General features: G+C 38.3%; 2 protein-coding genes across 5 annotated transcripts in view; one reads left to right on the forward strand and one right to left on the reverse strand.

Annotated features, from left to right (window-relative positions):
- YTHDF3 (YTH N6-methyladenosine RNA binding protein F3) overlaps positions 1–17764 on the reverse strand; it is a 42433-nt gene extending 24669 nt beyond the window's left edge. Inside the window, exons 1-5 of one of the 4 annotated variants that reach the window (XM_055349324.2) lie at positions 17430–17532; positions 16912–16936; positions 13555–13700; positions 10958–11043; positions 465–2063 (exon numbers count right to left, since the gene is read on the reverse strand). In XM_055349324.2, coding sequence (XP_055205299.1) covers positions 465–2063; positions 10958–11043; positions 13555–13612 — 1743 coding nt within the window. In that variant the 5' untranslated portion in view covers positions 13613–13700; positions 16912–16936; positions 17430–17532. Of the gene's footprint in view, positions 1–464; positions 2064–10957; positions 11044–13554; positions 13701–16911; positions 16937–17429 lie in introns of all 4 variants that reach the window. The other 3 variants (XM_031013873.3, XM_019032701.4, XM_063709251.1) reach the window with 3 other exon arrangements.
- Positions 17591–18606, forward strand: LOC129524266 (uncharacterized). Its single transcript, XM_055349327.2, has one exon. It carries the CDS (start codon positions 17591–17593, stop codon positions 18068–18070), a length of 480 nt encoding a protein of 159 aa, XP_055205302.1. The 3' UTR covers positions 18071–18606.
- The last annotated feature ends 3081 nt before the right edge of the window (positions 18607–21687 follow it).

Genomic DNA, 21687 nt, shown 5'->3' on the forward strand with positions numbered 1-21687 from the left:
CCATAACTGCACCTGCGAATAGCCACTGCACTCCAGCCTGTGCAACACAGCAAGATGTCATCTCAAAAAAAAAGTTGTTTGTTTCAAACTCTAAATATATTTTCTCCTATGTTAGTATGATTAATAATATTAATGATTAGAGCCCCTGGTTAGTTCATGAAGTCTGTTTAGTTACAAATGCCAAAATTCATTCAGCTTTGATGATAAACAGTGAGGCCCAATGGCCTTTATCATCTAGGGAGTATGAAGAATGAGCAAGAGGCTAACTCAGCGTGAGTTACCCTGGGAAAGGAAAGAAGAAATGGTTCATATAGGACACACATAGATACCTTCACGGGTGTTTGTAGAGTTGTTTCTTAAGTAGTTGGTTTCCTTCACAGAAAGTTCTTAAACTCAGAATATACCCATCCATGCACCCCACCAGCAATACAAAGACCCCAAACAAAAAATTACTATATTCTTACCCTACGCATGGCTTCCTCCTCTTCTTGACGCTTTTCATAATGTGCAAAGTCATCAAAGATTGAGGTGGTATGCTTGAAAGTAGCAATTATTTTAAGCACTTGCTTAGCTTTTTCTAGGGGTACCTCTTGAGTGTCCCTTGAATTGGTAACCGGTTTGTTGTCATTATTTTCTAAGCGAATATGCCGTAATTGGTTATTGGGAACATCTTTGACAAAGATCCATTTAACTTCAAATTTGCCCTTCCACTTATCCTGAGACCAGACACCAGCATACGCATTATAGTCCACAACAGACTTCATTTCAGCCACTCCACAAAAATGTCCACTGCCATTCACACTGAAGAGTAAATAGAGTGGGCCTTTCCCATTCAGGGAACGGTAAGCTGCATCCAAACGCTTATTACCATGCTCAGTACTACACCAGATAGAGTATTTAATGGAACGATGTATGTCATCCTCAGAGTAGCTTTTAATTATAAACACACGTCCATTCTTCAGATTCCAATCAAAGTCTTTGGGATTATAGTTGTTTATGGCCTTTAGCTTTTCCAGCACGGGATGCACTTCTACACTAGAAGGTGAAGCACTGACAGGTACAACACCTAAACCAAAGTTTTCACTGCCCGCTCCATTGTTCTGGTTGAAGCCTGCTCCCCTGTTACGAGGAGCTACCCAGCGATTCTGCAGCTGCTGCTGTTGAGGCTGCACTTGGTGAGGCTGGGCCTGTGGCTGAGGTCCTTGTTGCTGCTGTGGTTGTGGTGGTTGAGGCTGCTGTTGAGGCAGTTGGCTTTGCACCAATGGTGGTGGTTGAATTAATGGCTGAGGCTGCTGGATTATAGTTTGAGGAGGCAGAACTGGTTGGGTTGGTGGAGCCTTTACCACTGACCCTTTTTCATCCCAAGTTCCAATATTCATGTTGTGTTTTATAGGAGGTGGTGGTACAGCAGAACCCCCAATTCCCACATTGCCCTTGGGTTTAAGTTTCGGTTGAGGTTTGGCAGGCTTTCTGGCAATGGCAGCCCAGGAGGTTGGTTTAGGTGCTGCACTGCTAACTGGGGGCACACTATTGGTTGCAATGCTAGTCATACCACTGCTGCTCAAAGCTGTACCTACAGTTTTTGTCACTGCAGCTGTCAGGTCACCACCAATTTTCAGTCCAGTCATGCCTTGCTCAATACTGCTAATGCCAGGCACCTTACTCAAAGTATCATTGCCAAATCCAGCCTGTCCATCAGTAATAGCTCTCCCAAGAGAACTAGGTGGATAGCCATAACTGCTACTATAAGCAGAACTTTGTGTTGATTGTCCCTGAGATCCACTTGTCCCCCATGTAGAGAAATCAGCATTACCAGGAAAAAAGTTAAATCCATGTTGACCAAGAAATGGAGGGGTATTTCCTAATGCCCCAGGTTGACTAAATACACCATCTGGTATATAGTGATGTTCTCCATTACTCATTTGTCCATAGGTTGTCAGATATGGCATAGGCTGGTCTCCAGCTGTGGACCACGCTGCTTCCCCAAGAGAATATGGAAATCCAATGGATGGAGCATAGTAACTAGGCATGTATGGATCTGACATTGGTGGATAGCTGTTACTCTGCAAAACAAAATATCACAATCAGTAGCGAAATGTCCTCTTAAAAGAGCAAAAAAAGAAATCTGAAAGATTAAAATCAAGAAGTTTTAAGTAAATGAAAATAAAAGATGTACCTATTCTAGATAAACAAAATTAAAATTTCAAATCCAGTTTTATCAACAGAAAAATTTGCTGATGAGTAGTCACATCTTAAAATATTTCTTACAAAATAACCTATATGGCTTTTTTCAGGGATGCGAGTGGGGGTATAATGAGTATTATTTTTGTTTGAAGAGCCAGGCCCTCTGTCACAATTTAAAAATATCATAATTTCTACAGAAGGCTAATATATAAACTTTGGGGACACAAAATTACCATTTACAGTCAGCTGTACTTTAATCCATTGATGTATGCAATCACTTACACACAAGGATTAAATAAACTAGTCAACTCTGCCGAATAATAGAGGAATTACAGCTTATCTATATGATGGAATCCAGTTCAGCCATTAGATTTTGTACTTTCATTAAGGAAAAAATGGAGAAATGCTCACAGTCTTGAGAAGATTCAAGATTATGTTTATAGCATGATGCAAATTTCTTTTTGTTTTGCTTTGCCTTGTTCCATTTCAAAAAAGACATAAAACAAATTCCTTATCATAGTTTCTTATTGGTGGAATAACAGACATGACTTTTCTTTATACTCTCCTCTTCCCCAAATTTTACACAATAAACCTATTACAGAACAGGTTTGGGTTTTTTTTTTTTTAATTTAGTGAGTTCATGTAAATTTTTTCCAGAATTACTGCAATTAAATCAACCTTCACTATACTCATCATTTAGTGAACTGCCAAAAATCAAGACACCAAATTTTATTAAAGGAAAAAAAAAGCTCAAATTTGTTACTAGACAATATAAAAATAAAATACTTTAAAGTATTTTAAATACTTATTTTTTTTGAAGTAAGTTTCTTACGCAAAAAAAAAAAGTCTGAAACTAGACTTTCAATCTTTGATTTAGGTGTGCTTTTATTCTATTTTATTTTTGAAACAGGGTCTCACTCTGTCACTCAGGCAGAAGTGCAGCAGCGCTATCTATCTTGGCTCACTGCAACATCCACTTCCTGAGGCTCAAGCAATCCTCCCATTTCAGCTCCCAGAGTAGCTGAGACCACAGGCGTCCGCCACCATGCCCAGCTAATTTTTTGTATTTTTTGTAGAGATGAGGATTTCACCATGTTGCCCAGGCTGGTCCTGAACTCCTGGGCTCAAGCAATCTGCCCGCCTCAGCCACCCAAAGTGTGATTTAGGTGTGATTTTAAAGCACTGCACAGAGCTTCACAATTTGTAGAATTACGCAAAGTGAAAAAAATCCACTAATATTGTCAGTACAACTGGTATGACTTTTCAAGGGTCAATACCATTTTGAAGGCTAATTTACAGAGACAGTCAAAGTTCTTTGGAGTAAAGTTCTTAACCCGTTTCTTCTACTATTTCACTCTTGTCACTATTTCGTGGCTGCTTTTCCACTCATGAATGTGTGACATAACGTCATAGATCCTGCCTGGAACTAATTTTAAATTATTTTTGAAAAGGCTTATCATTGAAAACTGAGATGTTTTATTACTAAGCTACTTGTTTTACTATTAAATTACCTGTGGTATACCCATCTAACTCTTGTAACTGTCTACTGTCTATGAGAAAGCTAACTTAACATATTGTCTTCTGAAATGGCTCTCTGATATGACTAAAATAACTTAAGAACTAAATATAATGTAACAGAGGTTACATTTAAATTAATAATTCTGACAAAGATTTACTGGCTATTGCCAGTGAAGCTTGGACTTAAAAACCAAAAAACTCAACTCTCACTGTTTAAAAGAAAATCACAAAACCATTTTTCAAATACACTGGATGTTAAAAGTATATTTTACAGTACAGTCCTTGACAGACTATGTTGGTTTTTTATTTGTATCATTTTTTATTGTTGTATTGTTATTTGTTTTTCCAACACAATCAGTCCTTCATATCAGTGGGTTCTACATCTGTGGATTCAACCATTCACAGATTGAAAATAGCTGGGAAAAAGAAATGAATAGTTGCATCTGTATTGAACACGTACACAGTTTTTCTTGTCATTATTCCCTAAACAATATAGTATAACCACTTACAAACCATTTACACTGTATTAGGTATTATAAATAACCCAGAGATCATCTAAAGTATACAGGAGGATGTGCATAGGTTACATACAACTATTATACCATTTTATATAAGGTTCTTGAGCATACGCAGATTTTGGTATCCATTGGGGGTTCTGGAATCAATTTCCCACAGATACCTTGAGACGACTGTATTTTTGATCCACAACTGACTGAATCCGTGAATGTAGACACTGCAGATACGGAGGGCTGACTATATTTAAAACTGGAAAATTCAGGAGTTACTATTTACTAACTGAACACATTCTTCAGCTATAATGGATAATTAGTAACTCTAACTGCAAATATAGTCAAAGAATGTTCGCAATATTCACATGAAAGGAATTAACAGCATTTTTACAACTGCAATAGTAGCATCTTACATAAATCAATACTGGAAGTATTGACTGCTATATTTAAATACATCTATAAAGAAAAGCCTGAGGGAAGTTCAAATACACCAACAATAGTTTTTAAAGAAAAAAATCTTGACAAAATTAATGACTAAACTTTGGAAGCTACGAAGACAAACACAAATGTGTAAAATTTGATCACTGAAGTATCTACTAAAAATGGAAAGTACTCATAGTGCTTCATACTGACAAAAAGTCACTGTGATTAAAAAAACTCTCAAAAGTTTAATAAAAATGAGAAGTTCATCTAGTATAAACGAATATATGTAACTGATTAAAAGATAAAACTGGGCTGGACACCGTGGTTCATGCCTATAATCCCAGCACTTTGAGAGGCCAAGGCAGGCAAATCACCTGAGGTCTGGAGTTCGAGACCAGCCTGGCCAAAATGGTGAAACCCCATCTCTACCAAAATTACAAAAATTAGCTGGGCATGGGAGCATATACCTGTAATCCCAGCTACTCGGGAGGCTGAGTGAGGCAGGAGAATCGCTTGAACCCAGGAGGCAGAGGTTGCAGTGAGCTGCGATGGCACCACTGCACTCCAGCCTGGGCGACAAGCGAGACTGTCTCAAAAAAGATAAAACTGTCTACGGTCTTCATCCTTTTTTTAAACAGTTAAACATATCCTTTATTTATAATTTTAACTATTTCAACCACTTATCAAATGCATACATTGTAAAAAACATTGATATAAGATACTCATTCCAAAAGAAAATCTACAGTTAAATGGATAAGACAAGTAATACAGGGAAGTAGATAAATCCCACATGGAGATGCATAGGAAAGGTGAGCTGAATATGAAGGTAACTGGTTTCCAAGTTTTAATTTTGATTGTTGGCAATGAAATCCAGATTCAGTAGTCTTTATCTGGATGTGGGAGTGGAAAAGCACACAAAGTAGGAAGTTTTTATGTTAATTCTTTATAAGAAAACATTCAGAAAGTTAAACTCAAAATTTATATTGAATATTCTTATTTCACTATGACAAATGCTGAATTCTACACAACAGTTACACATCAAGTTCTTAATTTGTCTATACCCATAGTATAATTCAGGGGTCAGCAAACTAAGAGGCCAACAAGTAAATCAAGCCACGTTCAGCCTGTCACCTATTTGGGTTTTTTTCTTTTAGGAACTCTTTTAAAAGCTATTAGCTTAAAGCCAGGCACGGTGGCTTGCGCTTGTAATCCCAGCTACTCAGGAGGCTGGAAAAGCTGGATCAATTGAGTCCAGGAGTTCAAGACCAGCCTGCACAAGAGACTATCTCATTAAAAAAAAAAAAAAAAAATTAGCCGGGCATGGTGGTGCACGCCTGTAGATTCAGCTACTTGGGAGGTGAGGTGGGAGAATCGCTTGGGCCCAGGAGTTCGAGGCTGCAGTGAACTATGATCACACTACTGCACTCCAGCATGGGCTACAGAATAAAACCCTCTTAAAAAAAAAATTTAAAAAAAAAACCACACACACAAAAATTGAAGTGCTTCAAACTCCTGACATGACTTCCGATTTAACAACCAAAAGTGATGTTCATTCTAATTTTAATGCTTGTATTATGCTATGTACTTTCTCCTATTATAATTTTCTAAAAGTATAATTTATGCATATCTAATCATGTCATAAGAAAAATGTCATAATAATATTCAACCTGAGTATTTCACCAACCGTAATTCTTCATTCTCTAATTCTATTAGATAACCTAATCCATCCATTCACTTAATAAACATGAATGCTATATGTGCCAGATACTGTGCTGGTTACTGGAGACAAAAAATAAAGAACGTGGTCTCCAACTGGGAGCACTTCACAGGTATCATCAGGAAGACTTATTTACCCTATAATGTGATAGCTACTCTAAATGAATTACAAAGAAAGCAAAACAAAACACTTAAGTACAAAGAAGAGGGAGTAAGTAACTGGATAATCAGAAAAGACTTTCTATAGGAAATGCCACAGGTGTGTGTACACATCTGCATAAAACATACATACAAAAATTGAGATCGTGAAAGAAATATTAAGAAAATATTTATACTTTCATAAAATAATGGTAAGTTCTATTTTGCCAATCAGATGGAGAAAGTTGGCAGAAGATGAGCTAGAAAGGGGAGTGGAACCACTTTAAGGGCATTCATATAATAAATGCATCCACTGTTGAGAAGCTATAGTAATTACTTAACATTACAGTGACACAATCAGACTTGGAATTTTAAGACTGCTGAGCGGCAGTATAGAATTACCAGTTAGAAAATCATTTCAATAGACAAAACTAATGAATACCTTAACTAAGGGCAGTGATGACAAGGGCAGAAAATGACAATTTAATTCTCTATAGTACTTCTCTGATAAAGATAGCTAAGAACTTACTTTCCCAAACACACAAGCAGACAAACTCAACTTCAGTTTTCCAAATTATTCTTCAAATTTATATGCACAAATTACATGGCATATTTAACAGTGCCAATTAAAATCTAAATTTTCCAATCTATTTAGTCATAAAATTATTCTGAAGAACTATAAAGAACTAATTTTAAGAAATGAAGGACTGACATTTACTTTCAAAATTACTATGAACATTATTCCTTCAGAAACTGAACACTACAAAATAAAAGAAATATGCTGCCACATAAGTAGAAAGGCCAACAACTTGTTTTAAAGTACCCTTGGGTTTGATATGAACTAGATCTAAGTACACAAAGCAATTCAAATCATTAGCAAAAGACTTGTTAAACACCTTTCCATCAAAATATTTATTTTTATTTATAATTTTAAAATCAGATAAATGAATTTAATTTTTAAAACACACTGTGTACAGTGTATGAGGACCTAATTAAATAGTTGTGTAACTCTAAATTTGCCAGTATCTTCCTGAGATCTTTCACCAATAAATCCAGTTTTCACCAATCTGTTATAATAGCACTATTTAAAAGGTCCAAACATTTTATTTAATTTTCTAGCTAGGTAATTGAGAGTACTTAAATTCTCATATGACTTACCTTTAAGATTCCAGATAATTTTCAATAAACCCAGTTTTCAACATTCTACAGTATTAATCCTCTTTAAAATGTAAATATGTATCTTGTTAGAGATAATTATTTTTAATATTAAAGAAAGATGACTGCTGAAAATCTATTTAGTACCACAAAGGAGAGGTAGAACAGGCCTTACTGGAATCAAACTTTACAACTTCTCTTCAAACAGGATACAAATATGTTGATTCCAAATATCATGAGTTAAAACAAATCTATTTATTTCACAAATGTTTTGCTCCAACATAACCTGCAATGATGCAGCTGAAAAAATTCATTTGGGTTCACTAAGGTAAATGCCTTTATATCTTTTAAAAAGTAATGGTTTCCCAAACACTTTTTAAAACTATTTTTTTTTTTTACAAGTAAAGTCTTATGCACAATTCCAATACATAGAACAGATAAAACGCAAACCACAGTGCTGGTTGCTACAATGGTGGGATTCAGGCACCCTCCGCTGGTTTTCCCTAGGAAGACACTAAGGTGCCTCTATGGAATACCAGAAATCCTCCTGACAAAAATTTTTCCTCCAGTAGAAACCCTTCTATGTCCTTGTGACAAATAATAAAGAATTGTAAAATATCTGTTATCAAGCAAAACATGCAAGAATATTACTCAGGTAGCAATTCCAAAACTGTCTTTTACAGTCCACTAAAATTCCTTAAAAAAGAGTTTGAAAGGCTGAGTGCGGTGTTCCACACCTGTAATCCCAGCACTTTGGGAGGCCGAGGCAGGTGGATCACTTGACGTCAGGAGTTCAAGACCAGCCTTGCCAACATGGTGAAACCTCACCTCTCCTAAAAATATAAAAATTAGCCAGGCGTGGTAGCATGTGTCTGTAATCCCAGCTACTTGGGAGGCTGAGGCAGGAAAATTTCTTGAACCTGGGCGACAGAGGTTGCAGTGAGCCAAGATTATGCCACTGCACTCCAGCCTAGGCAACAGAGCGAGACTCTGTTTCAAAAAAAAAAAGTAAGAGTTTGAACAAGTCAGGATTTTTTATACTATATCTTCATCTTAAGAACTTCATTTTCAATTATAATTTATAAACTATGAAATCAAGTAGCAAAAAAGACAGTTCAACTGTTTAGTCTCCAAAATTTCTCAAATCTATCTAAACATGGACATCTTTTTGAAGGAATATTTGTTACACCTCCTAATATTAAGATTTCTCAGCAAAGTTGGAAAATACTGCCATACTGCCATAAGCGTTAACTGAGATTACTATATGAGCCAGAATATAGTAAAATCACGCTTATTTTAAAACTTGCACTGCATTTCACAACAAATGATCTACTTTCATAACCTTTACGTGGAAAAGTAATTTTGCTGAGATCGTAAAGTTTTTTTCTTTCCCATTTATTTCTTCTCCTCCCATGTATGCTAGGAATGTTGCTCAGTAGATAGGAAGGGGTGGTTAAGGGGAAGTAACCAAGAGGTAGATGAGGTTGAACACAACCACCACTCTCCATAATCCTAAAAATAATCCTGCATCCCACAAATTGGGAACTACTTTTTGTTCAAATTTTCCCTATAACTCTACTGTACAAACTGTTCAGTTCTGTAGTAAGATTTGGTTCCTTGTTCTTTCAGAGTTTCAAAAATCTAGGTTAAAATTTTAGAGTACGTTTTTCATTTTCTCCATATATGCAAGCAGACAAGTCAAACTTCAGTTTTCCAATTTACTCTTCAAATTTACACACACAAACTAATTGGCATCTTTAACAGTGCCAATTAAAATCTGAATTTTCGGCTGGGCACGGTGGCTCATGCTTGTAATCCCAGCACTTTGGGAGGCTGAGGCGGGCAGATTACTTGAGGTCAGGAGTTCAAGACCAGCCTGGCCAACATGGTGAAACTCTACCTCTACTAAAAAATACAAAAAGTAGCCAGGCGTGGTGGCATGTGCCTGTAATCCCAGCTATTCAGGAGGCTGAGGCAGAAGAATCACTTGAGCCTGGGAGGCAGGGGTTGGAGTGAGCCAAGATTGCGCCACTGCACTCCAGCCTGGGCAACAAAAGAAGACTGTCTCAAAAATTAAAGCAAAAAAAAAACTGAGTTTCTAATCAAATTAATCATAAAATTATTCCAAAGAACTACAGAAGTGGGCTGGGCCCAGTGGCTCACACCTGTAATCCCAGCACTTTGGGAGGCCGAGGCGGGCGGATCATGAGGTCAGGAGATCGAGACCATCTTGGCTAACATGGTGAAACCCTGTCTCTACTAAAAACACAAAAAAATTACCCGGGCATGGTGGCGGGCGCCTGTAGTCCCAGCTACTCCGGGCTGAGGCAGGAGAATGGCGTGAACCCGGGAGGCAGAGCTTGCAGTGAGCTGAGATCGCACCACTGCACTCCAGCCTGGGCGACAGAGCGAGACTCCGTCTCAAAAATAAATAAATAAATAAGAACTACAGAACTAATTTTAAGACCCAAAGTTCTTGAGCATTTTTTGCTTTTTTAAAGCAAAACAAAAACAGTTTCATTCCACAATGTTCTCTCTAAAAAAACTGGTGAATACTGAAAATGTATTTTTTCATTTATTTCTATCAGTGGCTTATTTTTAATAACAGACAGAAATGGATGCAGAAATGGCATACAGATACCTAATAGCATTGTTCTTCAATGTTTAAATTGGAATTATGCTTGTACACAAATACTCAAAGCCACCAGTTACCAATTACTTGATTTGACAAAACTGTCCATTTCTACAGTACAGAAGTAACTGTGTTTATAAAGCAAGTATGTTTATAAACTCCTTAATTCTATCACCAACATTACCAAGGTATGTTAAAATTTTCAATAGTTATCAATGAATTCAATCTGGAATGTCTTAAAAAAAGAAAACACTACATTTGACCCAAAATTGCAGGCAATTTCAGGTAACTAATCCCTCCTCCAAATACCCAAATTTCTAGCTAATTAAGCCTTTTATAATTAGCTTAAGCTATGAAGATATAGCAGTGACATTAAAAGATTAAGTTCCTTCAATACACACACACAAAAAACCAAACCATAATATATACAAATAATGGTCACCTTCAAATCTTTATTCTATATTTCATAACCTAGTTTCTGGTGCCTATACTTTCTGAGAAGAACTCTCCTGTGCCATAAATCTGCAACTGCTACTCACTACTCACTACTCACTTACTATATAGGTACACTAGATGAATGAAACCATGTTATGGTTAATCTCATTAAATAATCTATTTGAAAAATCAACTAATACTAATAAAAGGTTAATTTCCTAAAATCTGAAACTGTCAGAAGACTTACCTGATTTGTCTGGCTACTTAAGTATGGCTCAAAATCATCATCATTTACAGCATCTTTTTGATGAATCGAACCGTTTTGTACTGAAACTAAAAAAATGTTTGTATTAGAAGTGTTGTAGTTATCTTTATGAAACTCGCAGCACAACCTAATGTTTTTAATATTTTTCAAGCCAAAAAAAGTAATCAGAAAAAATAATACTGAGTTATTTTTAAGAACCCTGTTAAGGATAAACTATTTTAGATACAAATATTCATGTGCCACAAAAACTTAAAAGTCTTTTGATACATAAGCCCAAGATTACATAAACACAAGCCATATATACACTTCCCCTTACCAAAAACTTTAAGTAAATATCCCAATCTCAACACTGTAGTGAGTAAACTGTTACATAAGAATGTTGGAAAGAGTTCCCTAATGCTATATTTGAATGTAAAATAACTATTTCAAGTAGCTTTGTAGGCAATAAAAAAGATTTCTGAATGTTCTCTACCTTTGTTTAAATCTCTAAATCATTTAGTATAATAAAGAATGAAATAACTATTTTCGATCTAATTTGTTATAGTAAATGTCTTAAATGTCTCCAGTAAAGTTTAGGCTAAAATTAACTTGAAATAATATCACAATGAATAGACTTATAATTATGAAATATCTAAATAAAGAGGGCTTTAATTCTAAGCCCCCCAGAATGAAGACTTTCACGTGAAACTACAAACAAAATTAAGACACAAAAGATAGCCATAATTATCCTTGCAACACATGAGAAACAAGTCAGAGAATAATTTTGTTCAAAGGTCATCTCCATAAACACTCTAAAGTTGTTATTCTCTGGATGCTGTTTCAGAGTGCTTTTGAGCAGACTCAGAAGTAAGGTCCTGAATCTGAATCTCAAGTCCAGCACTGAGGAGATGATCTCCAGTTAGGGATTTAACCTCTCTAACCTTTGACTGTTCTCTGTTTCAGAAGGTTATGTATGAATAGTACCTACCTCATCTCATCTGATTATTAAATGACAGTGTTCAATAATCTTAAATGTAATCACATTAAATATTACAAGATCCAAATAGGACTAATATGACTTTAGAACCATTTAAACAGAAGTGTTACTAAGCTAATACTTGATGGGGTGGCACTATGTAAATATACTATTCTATACTAGTGAAGATAAAGTTGAAAGTTTCCGATGGATGTCTACAAATTAGAAACAAAAAGAACTCAGTATCTAAAGATTTACTGCTCAAAGGTACAACATCACCAAATTTTATGAAGTTAGGAGGGTGACGGGTTTAAATTGCGTATTCCTCTGTAATATAACATTTTTATTATCCTTAAATTTTCCCATGAGTGTAGAGCACCTAAAATGTAATATTATGAGTTAACAGTGGCTTGGGAGCAAAGATATACAAAATCCCTTAAATCTTTGCCATCCAATGAGTGGCAAAGATCAAAGATATGATGCTACTGTGTAAAGCATTCAAAGTAGACTTCTTACTACACCACATTGCCCCTCAGAGGCCACAAGAAGCAACCTAAGGTCAACTTGATCCTGCCTCCACTAACATAATTTAACTATGTCTGATAAGGACTGCATCAGAACTAGGATTGAGCTAAATATGCTCCATGGAATTTAAATATGTAATAGCCACTAGAAACCAAAATAAAGAGGGTGCCTTAGGTTACTTCTAGTGCCACTATAAGGCTGGGTTATTCATTTCAGTCCAAGAGATTCTGACATACCTGTTCTCCTCTGACACTGGCTTTACTGCTCCTAAATCAAAGGTAGGTATGCATGGTCTATTACTTCTTGAAAAAAAATCCTTCACTATTACACTCGTACATGTTAGTCAGTATTTGAAACAGCTAACAACTTAAAAATTATGACTATCTCTCATATCCACTAGGTTCTCAAAAATCTAGTTCATACAAATACAAAAAGTGCCCGGCCAGGAGCTCAAGACCAGCCTGGGCAACATAGCAAGATCCCACCTTTACGAAAAATGTTTAGAAATTAGCCAGGAGTGGTGGCATGTGCCTATAGTCCTAGTTACTCAGGAGTCTAAGGAGGATCACTTGAGCCAAGGCATTCCAGGTTACACTGAGCTATGATTATGCCACTGCACTCCAGCCTGGGGTACAGAGTGAGACTCTGTCTCTATTTAAAAAAAAGAAAAAGTACTTACTTAAAATTTATCTGTGTATATATATATATATTATCCTCTTATTCTTATTTCTTCCGTTCTATTATTTCTCTTCTAAGAGGCTAGGCCTGAGAACAACCCATATACTATTATAAATACAGTCTACAGTCATTTTTAAATGATGCATAAATGTCTATAAAATCTTAAAATATAGTACAAAAAGTCAATCTACTTTAAAAAATGTTTAATTAAAAGTACTTCACATATACTGAGAAGCAATTTGCATTAAACTAGCCCTTAAGTTTTGGAAGTGTATCTTTAAGAAAACTATCTCGTTTTTGAATATTTACTTAATGACAAGCTAATGTCTTGGAGTCTGAAAACCATTAAATAGAAATGAAATCCAAGCTAGTTCCATAGTCTGTAAAATTTCTTCAGGGGAAAAAAGAACAGATGACTTACATGATTCTTCGCCTGTTTCCTCTGCTCTATGAAACAGAGTCAAATCAAGATAGAACATGGGCCTTAGGAGCCAGGTGATTCTTTGCTCTGGTCCTGACTACATCAAGTTAGGAAAGTCAACAGATCTGTGCATCATGTTTCCCCACCTACAAAAACAGCGACAATACCATATACCCGCTATCTCCTTACAAGGATGTTGTGAGGATTGATAAAATGAAGCCTAAAATAATGACAGTAAAGTGCTTTGAAATCATTTCTCGGGAGGATGAGGACAGAATACAACAGAATATTGCCAAAATATACGGCATTTTCCACTACTTTTCGAAAATTAAAACTTAGCCAAATTTAACCTAATTATTTTAAATTACAGTTGTATAAAACAATGCATACGTCTCTCCGTTGGAAGAGAACGGAGGAAAAAGATAAATCCTGTTCCATGAATTTGCTATTTATAAACTTAGAAAGAGGAGAAAGGAGGCGGTAAGGCCTAAGACTGTAAGTATGGCATCTGACACTTCCAACCATAGTACTCCCAAATAAAAGTACTGCACACCTTTATTCCAATAAGCAAAAATTCTACTTGTTAATAAAAAAATAAAATACAAAGTGTTAAATTATGAACCAATAGGCAAACAATTATCCTTAAATTTCTACTATCCTTTGGTACTACTCTTGCCAAGGATAATAAAGAGTTCTGATATTTAACACAGGGACAGACTATTAATTAAAAAAGAATTCAAACTTATAAAACAAGTAAACCTTGAATTATTACTTATTCTACAAAAACATTTTTGCCATATCAAAGACAATTATTTAGAATTCCTTTTGGCTTCTGTAATGAATTAAGTAATTAAGGATATATAGAAAATCAAAGACACTAAAACTAGGTGTTAGGCTAAGGCTGTCAACTGAAGACAATTCAGAAAAGAAACAGAATCTCTGAAATTATAGTAAGTTGACTGAAAAGGATTATGTGTTCAAAACTTTAACTGACACCATCTTCTCAAGGACATACTATTTTTCATAAGCTTGCTAAGTTCAGAATTCAAGATTACTCATATTTAGAATACTGAGGTTGCAGTTCAAGAAAAATAACTTCATGAAAGTAAACAGAATTGTAAAACAATTTTACTAGCTGGGAACAAGCTAAGGCAGAACAGCTTTTCTCAAATACACACATAGCTACTTATATCAGGTTCACTGGTAGTGTTGCCTTTGCCTTGTAATTCTCCCTGCAGTCATAAAAATACAAGTAAAGTATATTTGTTATTTGTGCACTTGTAGCATCTGCCATTTTTAAGAAACTTAAATAATTAGCAATACTTTCAGGCCAGTAGCATTTTTCCCCTCCTGCCAAGGCTCCATGCAAAGGAGTCTTCCTGCACCTTAAAAATAGATTAAGTGAGGAAAGTGAAAAGAAATCCAGCAAATATAATTGCTACTAGAGCAGTGAACTATTGTAATTACAAAAATCCTAACAACATACTATAGGAATTATGACTAGAGTTATTTTTATTTTATAGAGGGGAGATTCTGACAAACAGGTAGAATGTTTTCAAGCTCACTTGGCAAGTCAGTAGCCAAAGGCAGTATTAGAACTCAGGACTCCAAGGAATCCCAATCCATTATTCTAACCTTAGATGAAATTATTAAAGGGGGAAAGAAAGAAAATTTCTTGAGAATAAAGAACTATCAAAATAAACACTTTGTGTATGTGTCTGAATACATCTAACAGAAGCGATACTGATGGATAAAAATTTTTGAAAAACCAAAAAATACTTATTTGCAAACAGTGGATGTATTATGCAGTTTATAGATAACTCACATCTAATATCAAAGATGCCACCAGTGCCTACCGAAGTGAAATGACCACTTATAAATCAAACTTATTTTACTGACTTACAGCGCTGTAGAGGCTCTATTTTGTTTTAACAAACAAGTACCTCATAGAACTTGTGTACTTACCTTAAAGCAGGTAACATAAAACACTTAGCATTTCAAATAGCTTTGCAAAGTGCCACCTCCCCACAGATCTAGGATAAAATAATTTACGCTAGGCAATAATGACCACAATTTCACAGTCTCCAAGTCTACATAGTTCCTAATGGGTAGACTAGCAAAAGAAGAAATTAATGGATCATTCTTTTTAAAATTCACAAATTTTTAAAAACTCATTTAAAATAAATCAATATCCAATTTTATTTCAGGTTTATGCTTACAGCAAAAAAAATTCTAGAAATGAAACTTTAAAAATTAAAATGTCTAAATATTTACATACTGCAAGAAAACATCTTTAATGAAAACAAACAAAATGTTACCTAATATGGTGCCATGTAACTGGTATGTACAAATTCCACAATTCAGAGGAAATTAATCTACATATCCAAAACCTATTAAATTCACCAAATTTGCAATAGCAAATAAATACCCTAACAAGAATTTAAAGGGCACCAAAGACAATCTGTATATAAAAGGCTATTATAGATCTTAATTTCTAACACTGTTACTGAAATCAACAGAAAGCATAATTTTAGTGTAATTTCAAGCACTACAAAATGTTATATATAATTTGCTCTGATGTTATTTAATTGGCACTATCCCAAGAAAGCAGTTATTGTTCTATACTTAAATGTCACATGACTAATGTCATAATGTTTCAGTCAGCTGACTGCACTGTTCCATATTAATACAAAACACACTTTTTAAAAAAACACTTTACTTTCAACGGTACTTTTACTAAAGAGAAAATTATAAAATCCTGGAAGAAATGTCACAAACTATTTTCTTCTCAGCCCTTTATAAAATACCAGATAGAGTCACACCTTGCAATCAGGACAATAGAGCAAGATGGCATGCCTACTTAGTTCTAACCTCTCTCATGTTGTTGCCTCATTACAACTGACTTCAATAGCATCAGTGATTAACAGTACAATTTTCATTAATGTGATGGAATACTATGTAGACTTCCATTTTCCAGTGTAATCCACACATGTCAAACAAAATGTCCACTTTAAGAATATACTTGTCTATATACACATGTAGAAATTTTTTGTGGCATAAGTTACATAACACAGAAAAACTGGAAAACCAAAGAAATACCACTAGGTTCACACCAATACCTGCTTAACTGACAAGGAAACTGTTTCTCGTACTACTTTGGTTTCTATACAGTGGCTTCAAAGCAACGAACTACCGAAGTTCTGGATAGAACTTGGCTACCTTAGCCATGATGAATATTTTCTCTAATCCTACATTTTTTCCCAAGAGGGAGCAAAAACAAACAAAAAACCCTCACAGAGTTTAAAAGTAACATTAAGGCAACATTGAGCAATAAGAAAAAAAAAAATCCAAACTCACCTTTATTTCCTTGCCCTTTAGGTCTCTGTGTAGCAAGACGAAAGATGCGGTAAAGAGGAGAAAAAGGAAGAAGAGAAAAAGTGTGTTAATCAAAGGCATTATCAAAGACAAGTTATTTTAGACTATCCGCGTAGGAGTAAAAACCCACCATATCCTCCACAGCCACCAATTTCCCAACCACCCCCAGCCTTTAAACCTCCCACCCGCCACTCGGAATCCGTCTCCCAGAGCTCGCCCGGTCTCAGCCCCATGTCTGCCGCCCTCAGGATCTGTCCTAAGGCCCCTAAGACCGGTCCTTGCCCCCACCCGCCGCGGCACCGCGCCCGCCCGCCCGCCCGCCCGCAGGCTACGGGGCCAGGGCGCACGCCCCGGCCCGGGTAGCTACACCGCAGCAACTTGAGCCCGGGGCACCGTTATGGGGCCGGCAGCGGCGGCGACGGGGAGGAGCCGAAGCCCCGCGCGAGGGTGGAGCTCCGGGGCTCGGGCCTTCGCCAAGCCTGGGGCCTCTGCTCCCTCACCTGATCCACGCTAGTGGCTGACATTCTTCACCGCAACCCGAGAGCCGCCGCCGCCGCCGCTGCCTGGGCCTCTCCCCGTGCACTCACAGCAGTTGGCTGTCGCCCTTGGCCGAGTGATTGTTCCAGCCGCCGCCGCTGCCGCCGTTCGCTGAGAACCCAAAATGAGGGCCTCGCGCTCGGGAGTCGGAGGAAGAGGCCCGTCTTTTCCGCTTGCACGCTCCTCTTCCCCCTCTCGCTCTCTGCTTCTCGGGTCCACAATGGCGGACAGACTCCCTAGTCTCACTTCCGCTCCGAGCCTCCCTGACCTTCCGCTCTCCACTCTGACGTTCGCGCTCACCTCGCTCTTCCTCCCCCACCCTCCCGCCGCTGATCTTGGCTCCGCCTCCTCACCGCCACGTCACCGGAGACCGGACCCGCGCTCACGGCCGGTGGGCGCATGCGTCATGGAGGGAGCGCGTCGGGTCGTCAGCGAGCGCCAACTTTCAGCGTCTTTTCTGCGGCTTCCTTCTATCCCGCTCCGAGGCTGCAGGGCCCTGGCAGAGTGGCGTCAGCTGGAAGGCTGGCCAGAGCCGGATTTTGTTGCACTCCGGGCAGGAAGATGGCCGAGGCGGCGGCTGACGGAGATAGTAGTGCCTTGCTGAAGTCACGGCGGCCGGCGGCACCCTCCTGGAGGCTGACTGGACGGAGGCAGGGAACTTCCCGGTGAGCCGGCCGGGCCTAGCAGGAGCCTTCGGCGGCTGCCCAAAGCCGTGGGGACCGCTGGCTGGCTCAGCCGCTCTCTGGACGGAGTTGCTGCGTCCCCACAAGCCTGCCCGTGCAGCTGAAGTGGCAGGTTAGAGTTGTGGTACTCAAACTTAAGTCCAAGCAAACTGGAGGAGCACCGGCGCGGGTTCAGTCTTTACAAACCCAGTTCAGCCGTAATCTCTGGAGTCAGACTTCGCCGCCCAATTCATGGATTTGTGCTTTTGACTCCGCTCTGATGTTTTTGAATGAATAAAGTTGCCTGGGATACTTAAGTATAGTTGCAGAGCGTCTTTTCGGCCCTGAAAAGAGGGAAAGTTTCCATTGAAAAAGTTCTTTATCACATATTGGCAAACCCAAAGTATGCCAATTTGCAACGTGTTGACATTTTCATTGAAATATCTACAATAAAGGCAAAGATTCCTTGTCTCAGTGATACAGACTCCATGGAAGGAAATAATTTAAATGACCAAATACTTTCTGTACTTCAAAACCATCAAATAAGTGATCATTTAGAAAGTAAAATTGTAGAATCATAAGATTAATTTTGTAGTTTACAGTGCAACAGTATCTTAGAAGCACTGAATAATAGAAAAACTTGAGAGGCCACTTTTCATGTAAATCACCAAGAGGCATTTTTAAGTTCTGGTTAGACAGTTTCCCTTGCCCTTCCATTCATTGCCACGGGTCCCAACCTAAGCACCCTTGCATTTCCCAAGACTCCCCCAACCCTTTCTGCTGTTGCTCTCAATGTCTCCCATCCTTCACTCCCAAACAGACCGTTTTAGTTTTAATGAGTTTGCTGGTACATGCTATGAGCCAGGAACTTGAGAGAGAATATACAAGAGGAGGCTTAAATCTTGCAAGCCTTGTCTTTGATCCTTAGTATCATGGCTTTGGAACCCAATCAATTCGAGTTTAAATTCTAGTGGAGCAAGAATTAGTGTTATAACCTTGGTAAAGGCACTGAAACTTTCTAAGCTTTAGCTTCCTCATGAGTAAAATTAGGTCCTTCGTGTACAGTTCCTGACACAAAAGTAAGCTTTCAGCAAATTGTGGCTATATACAGGTAATGAATTGTTCCTTCGCTAAAAGATTCCCGGAAATAGTAATCGCTTACATTTATTGAGAACACATTATATGTCATGTTAATTCCCACAGCATCCTTGCAGAAGTGCCATTATAAAAACTGACACAGTGAGGTTAGGAAACACGCCACAAACAACACAGCTAGTCACTATGAGAGCCAGGATTTGAACTCAAGCAGTTTGACTCCCAAGTTCCCACTCTAATAACTACCATATAATACTGCCTAATGACATAATATTATGAGCTTCTATTCTCTTTCATTTTTGCTCAACAAACTTCTTTCTTTATGGCTTTTCTTCCTAGCAATAATACCTACCCTCAGATATAAACCTACTTAATTTAATATTAACAGACTTTTGAAGTACATCTGGGGACTACCTGAAACCATCTCCAATGCCTCCAGGAGTGTATTAGTCCGTTTTCATGCTGCTGATAAAGACATACCCGAGACTGAGAAGAGAAAGAGGTTAAATTGTGCTTAAAGTTGCACATGGCTGGGGAGGCCTCAGAATCATGGCAGGAGGCAAAAGGCACTTCTTACATGCAGGGCAGCAGGAGAAAATGAGGAAGAAGCAAAAGTGGGAAACCCCGATAAACCTATCAGATCTCATGAGACTTAATTCACTATAATGAGATTAGCATGGGAAATACCGGTCCCCATGATTCAATTACCTCCCCCTGGGTCCCTCCCACAACACGTGGGAATTTTGGGAGATAAATTCAAGTTGAGATTTGGGTGAGGACATAGCCAAACTATATCATTCTGCCCTGGCCCCTCCAAATCTCATTTCTTACATTTCAAAACCAATCATGCCTTCCCAACAGTACCCCAAAGTCTTAACTCATTTCAGCATTAACCCAAAAGTCTACAGTCCAAAGTCTCATCTGAGACAAGGCAAGTCCCTTTCGCCTATGAGCCTGTAAAATAAAAAGCAAGCCAGCTACTTCCTAGATACAATGGGGGTACAGATATTGGGTAAATACAGCCATTCCAAATGTGAGAAATTGGCCAAAACAAAGGGGTTACAGGGCCCATGCAAAGGGCACTCAAATTTTAAAGCTCCAAAATGATCCCCTTTGACTCCAGGTCTCACATCCATGTCATGATGATGCAAGAGATGGGTTCCTATGGTCTTGGGCAAGGAGAATGGAGAGGATATTTTGAAAAATGTTGCCACAGAGCCTAGTTTCTAGGTAAAAATGCACTCTTCTAAAGAGCCACTAGGGTGTGTCAGTCTCCTGGAGCACACAGCACAGTGCAAAGCTTGGAAAGGAGAGGGCAGGCTGGATTTAAGGCCCCATTTTTCCCTCAGCCAACTTTGGTGTTTGTCTGTGCGTGTGTTGTTGTTATTTGTTGTTTTGTTGTTTAATTATAGCAACATGTTCTTGCTGTGTTGCCCAGGCTGGTCTCCAACTCCTGGGCTCAAGGGATCCTCCCACCTTGGCCTCCCGAAGTGCTGAAATTACAGACAGTGAAGTTCCAGTCTGCACAACTGTAACTTCTGTATGATTACTTGTATCAGTTCAAATTAGGTTCAGCTACAAGTGGTATCAAGTTCAAAATAACAGGAGCCGAAGATAGAAATCTGTTTTTCTCATACAACAGCAGTCTGGATATACTCCAGGACTTGGGTTGCCATTGTATCAGATAATCCAGGCTTCTTCTAGTCTGTTGTTCCACCATCCTGTTATAAACAAAGTTTCGTTGCCACAAAAGAAGTAGCACTTGAATATAGAATTTACTTTTTAATTCTCAGCAAGGCAAGTTACTTCTATAGATGGGTGCACCCTTACAGATGGAACAATGGTGAGCGCAGACTTAGACAAGGGAAGGGAAGGGGTTCTATCCCTGACGCATGTGGCCCCTTCTGCTCTGTCGTTCCCCTATTGGCTAGGGTTAGACCGCACAGGCTAAACTAATTCTGACTGGCTGACTGACAGGATGAGAGGTTTGGTGGGAAAAATGGTTATGACAGAGCAGGTAATTGGAATGAGTCAGGGTGGAGTAGGTAATCAGAATGAGTCAGGATGGAGCAGGTAATCGAAAAAGGTTGCTTTATAAGGAAGTTAAGTTTAAAAGTAAAAGGCAAAGAATTGAACATACTGACATATTGATCTTTGAAAAGAAATTTAGAACTCATATCTAACAATCCTCATTATGATACCTCTACCTGTGGCCCATGATGGCTGCTCAACTTCCAGCCATCATAATCACATTCCCACCAGCAGAAAAACAAGGTTAAGAAAGCACATTGTGCTCCCTCTCCCTCTCCCTCTCCCTCTCCCTCTCCCCTTTCCACGGTCTCCCTCTCATGCCGAGCCAAAGCTGGACTGTGCTGCTGCCATCTCGGCTCACTGCAACCTCCCTGCCTGATTCTCCTGCCTCAGCCTGCCGAGTGCCTGCGATTGCAGGCGTGCGCCACCACGC

This window comes from Gorilla gorilla, chromosome 7 (genome assembly GCF_029281585.2).
Source record: "Gorilla gorilla gorilla isolate KB3781 chromosome 7, NHGRI_mGorGor1-v2.1_pri, whole genome shotgun sequence".
In the NCBI taxonomy this organism is placed as follows: Eukaryota; Metazoa; Chordata; class Mammalia; order Primates; family Hominidae; genus Gorilla; species Gorilla gorilla.

Bases quoted from the DNA above. Each gene is read 5' to 3' on its own strand.
- LOC129524266 (XM_055349327.2), top strand. From the start codon at position 17,591: ATGAGGGCCTCGCGCTCGGGAGTCGGAGGAAGAGGCCCGTCTTTTCCG.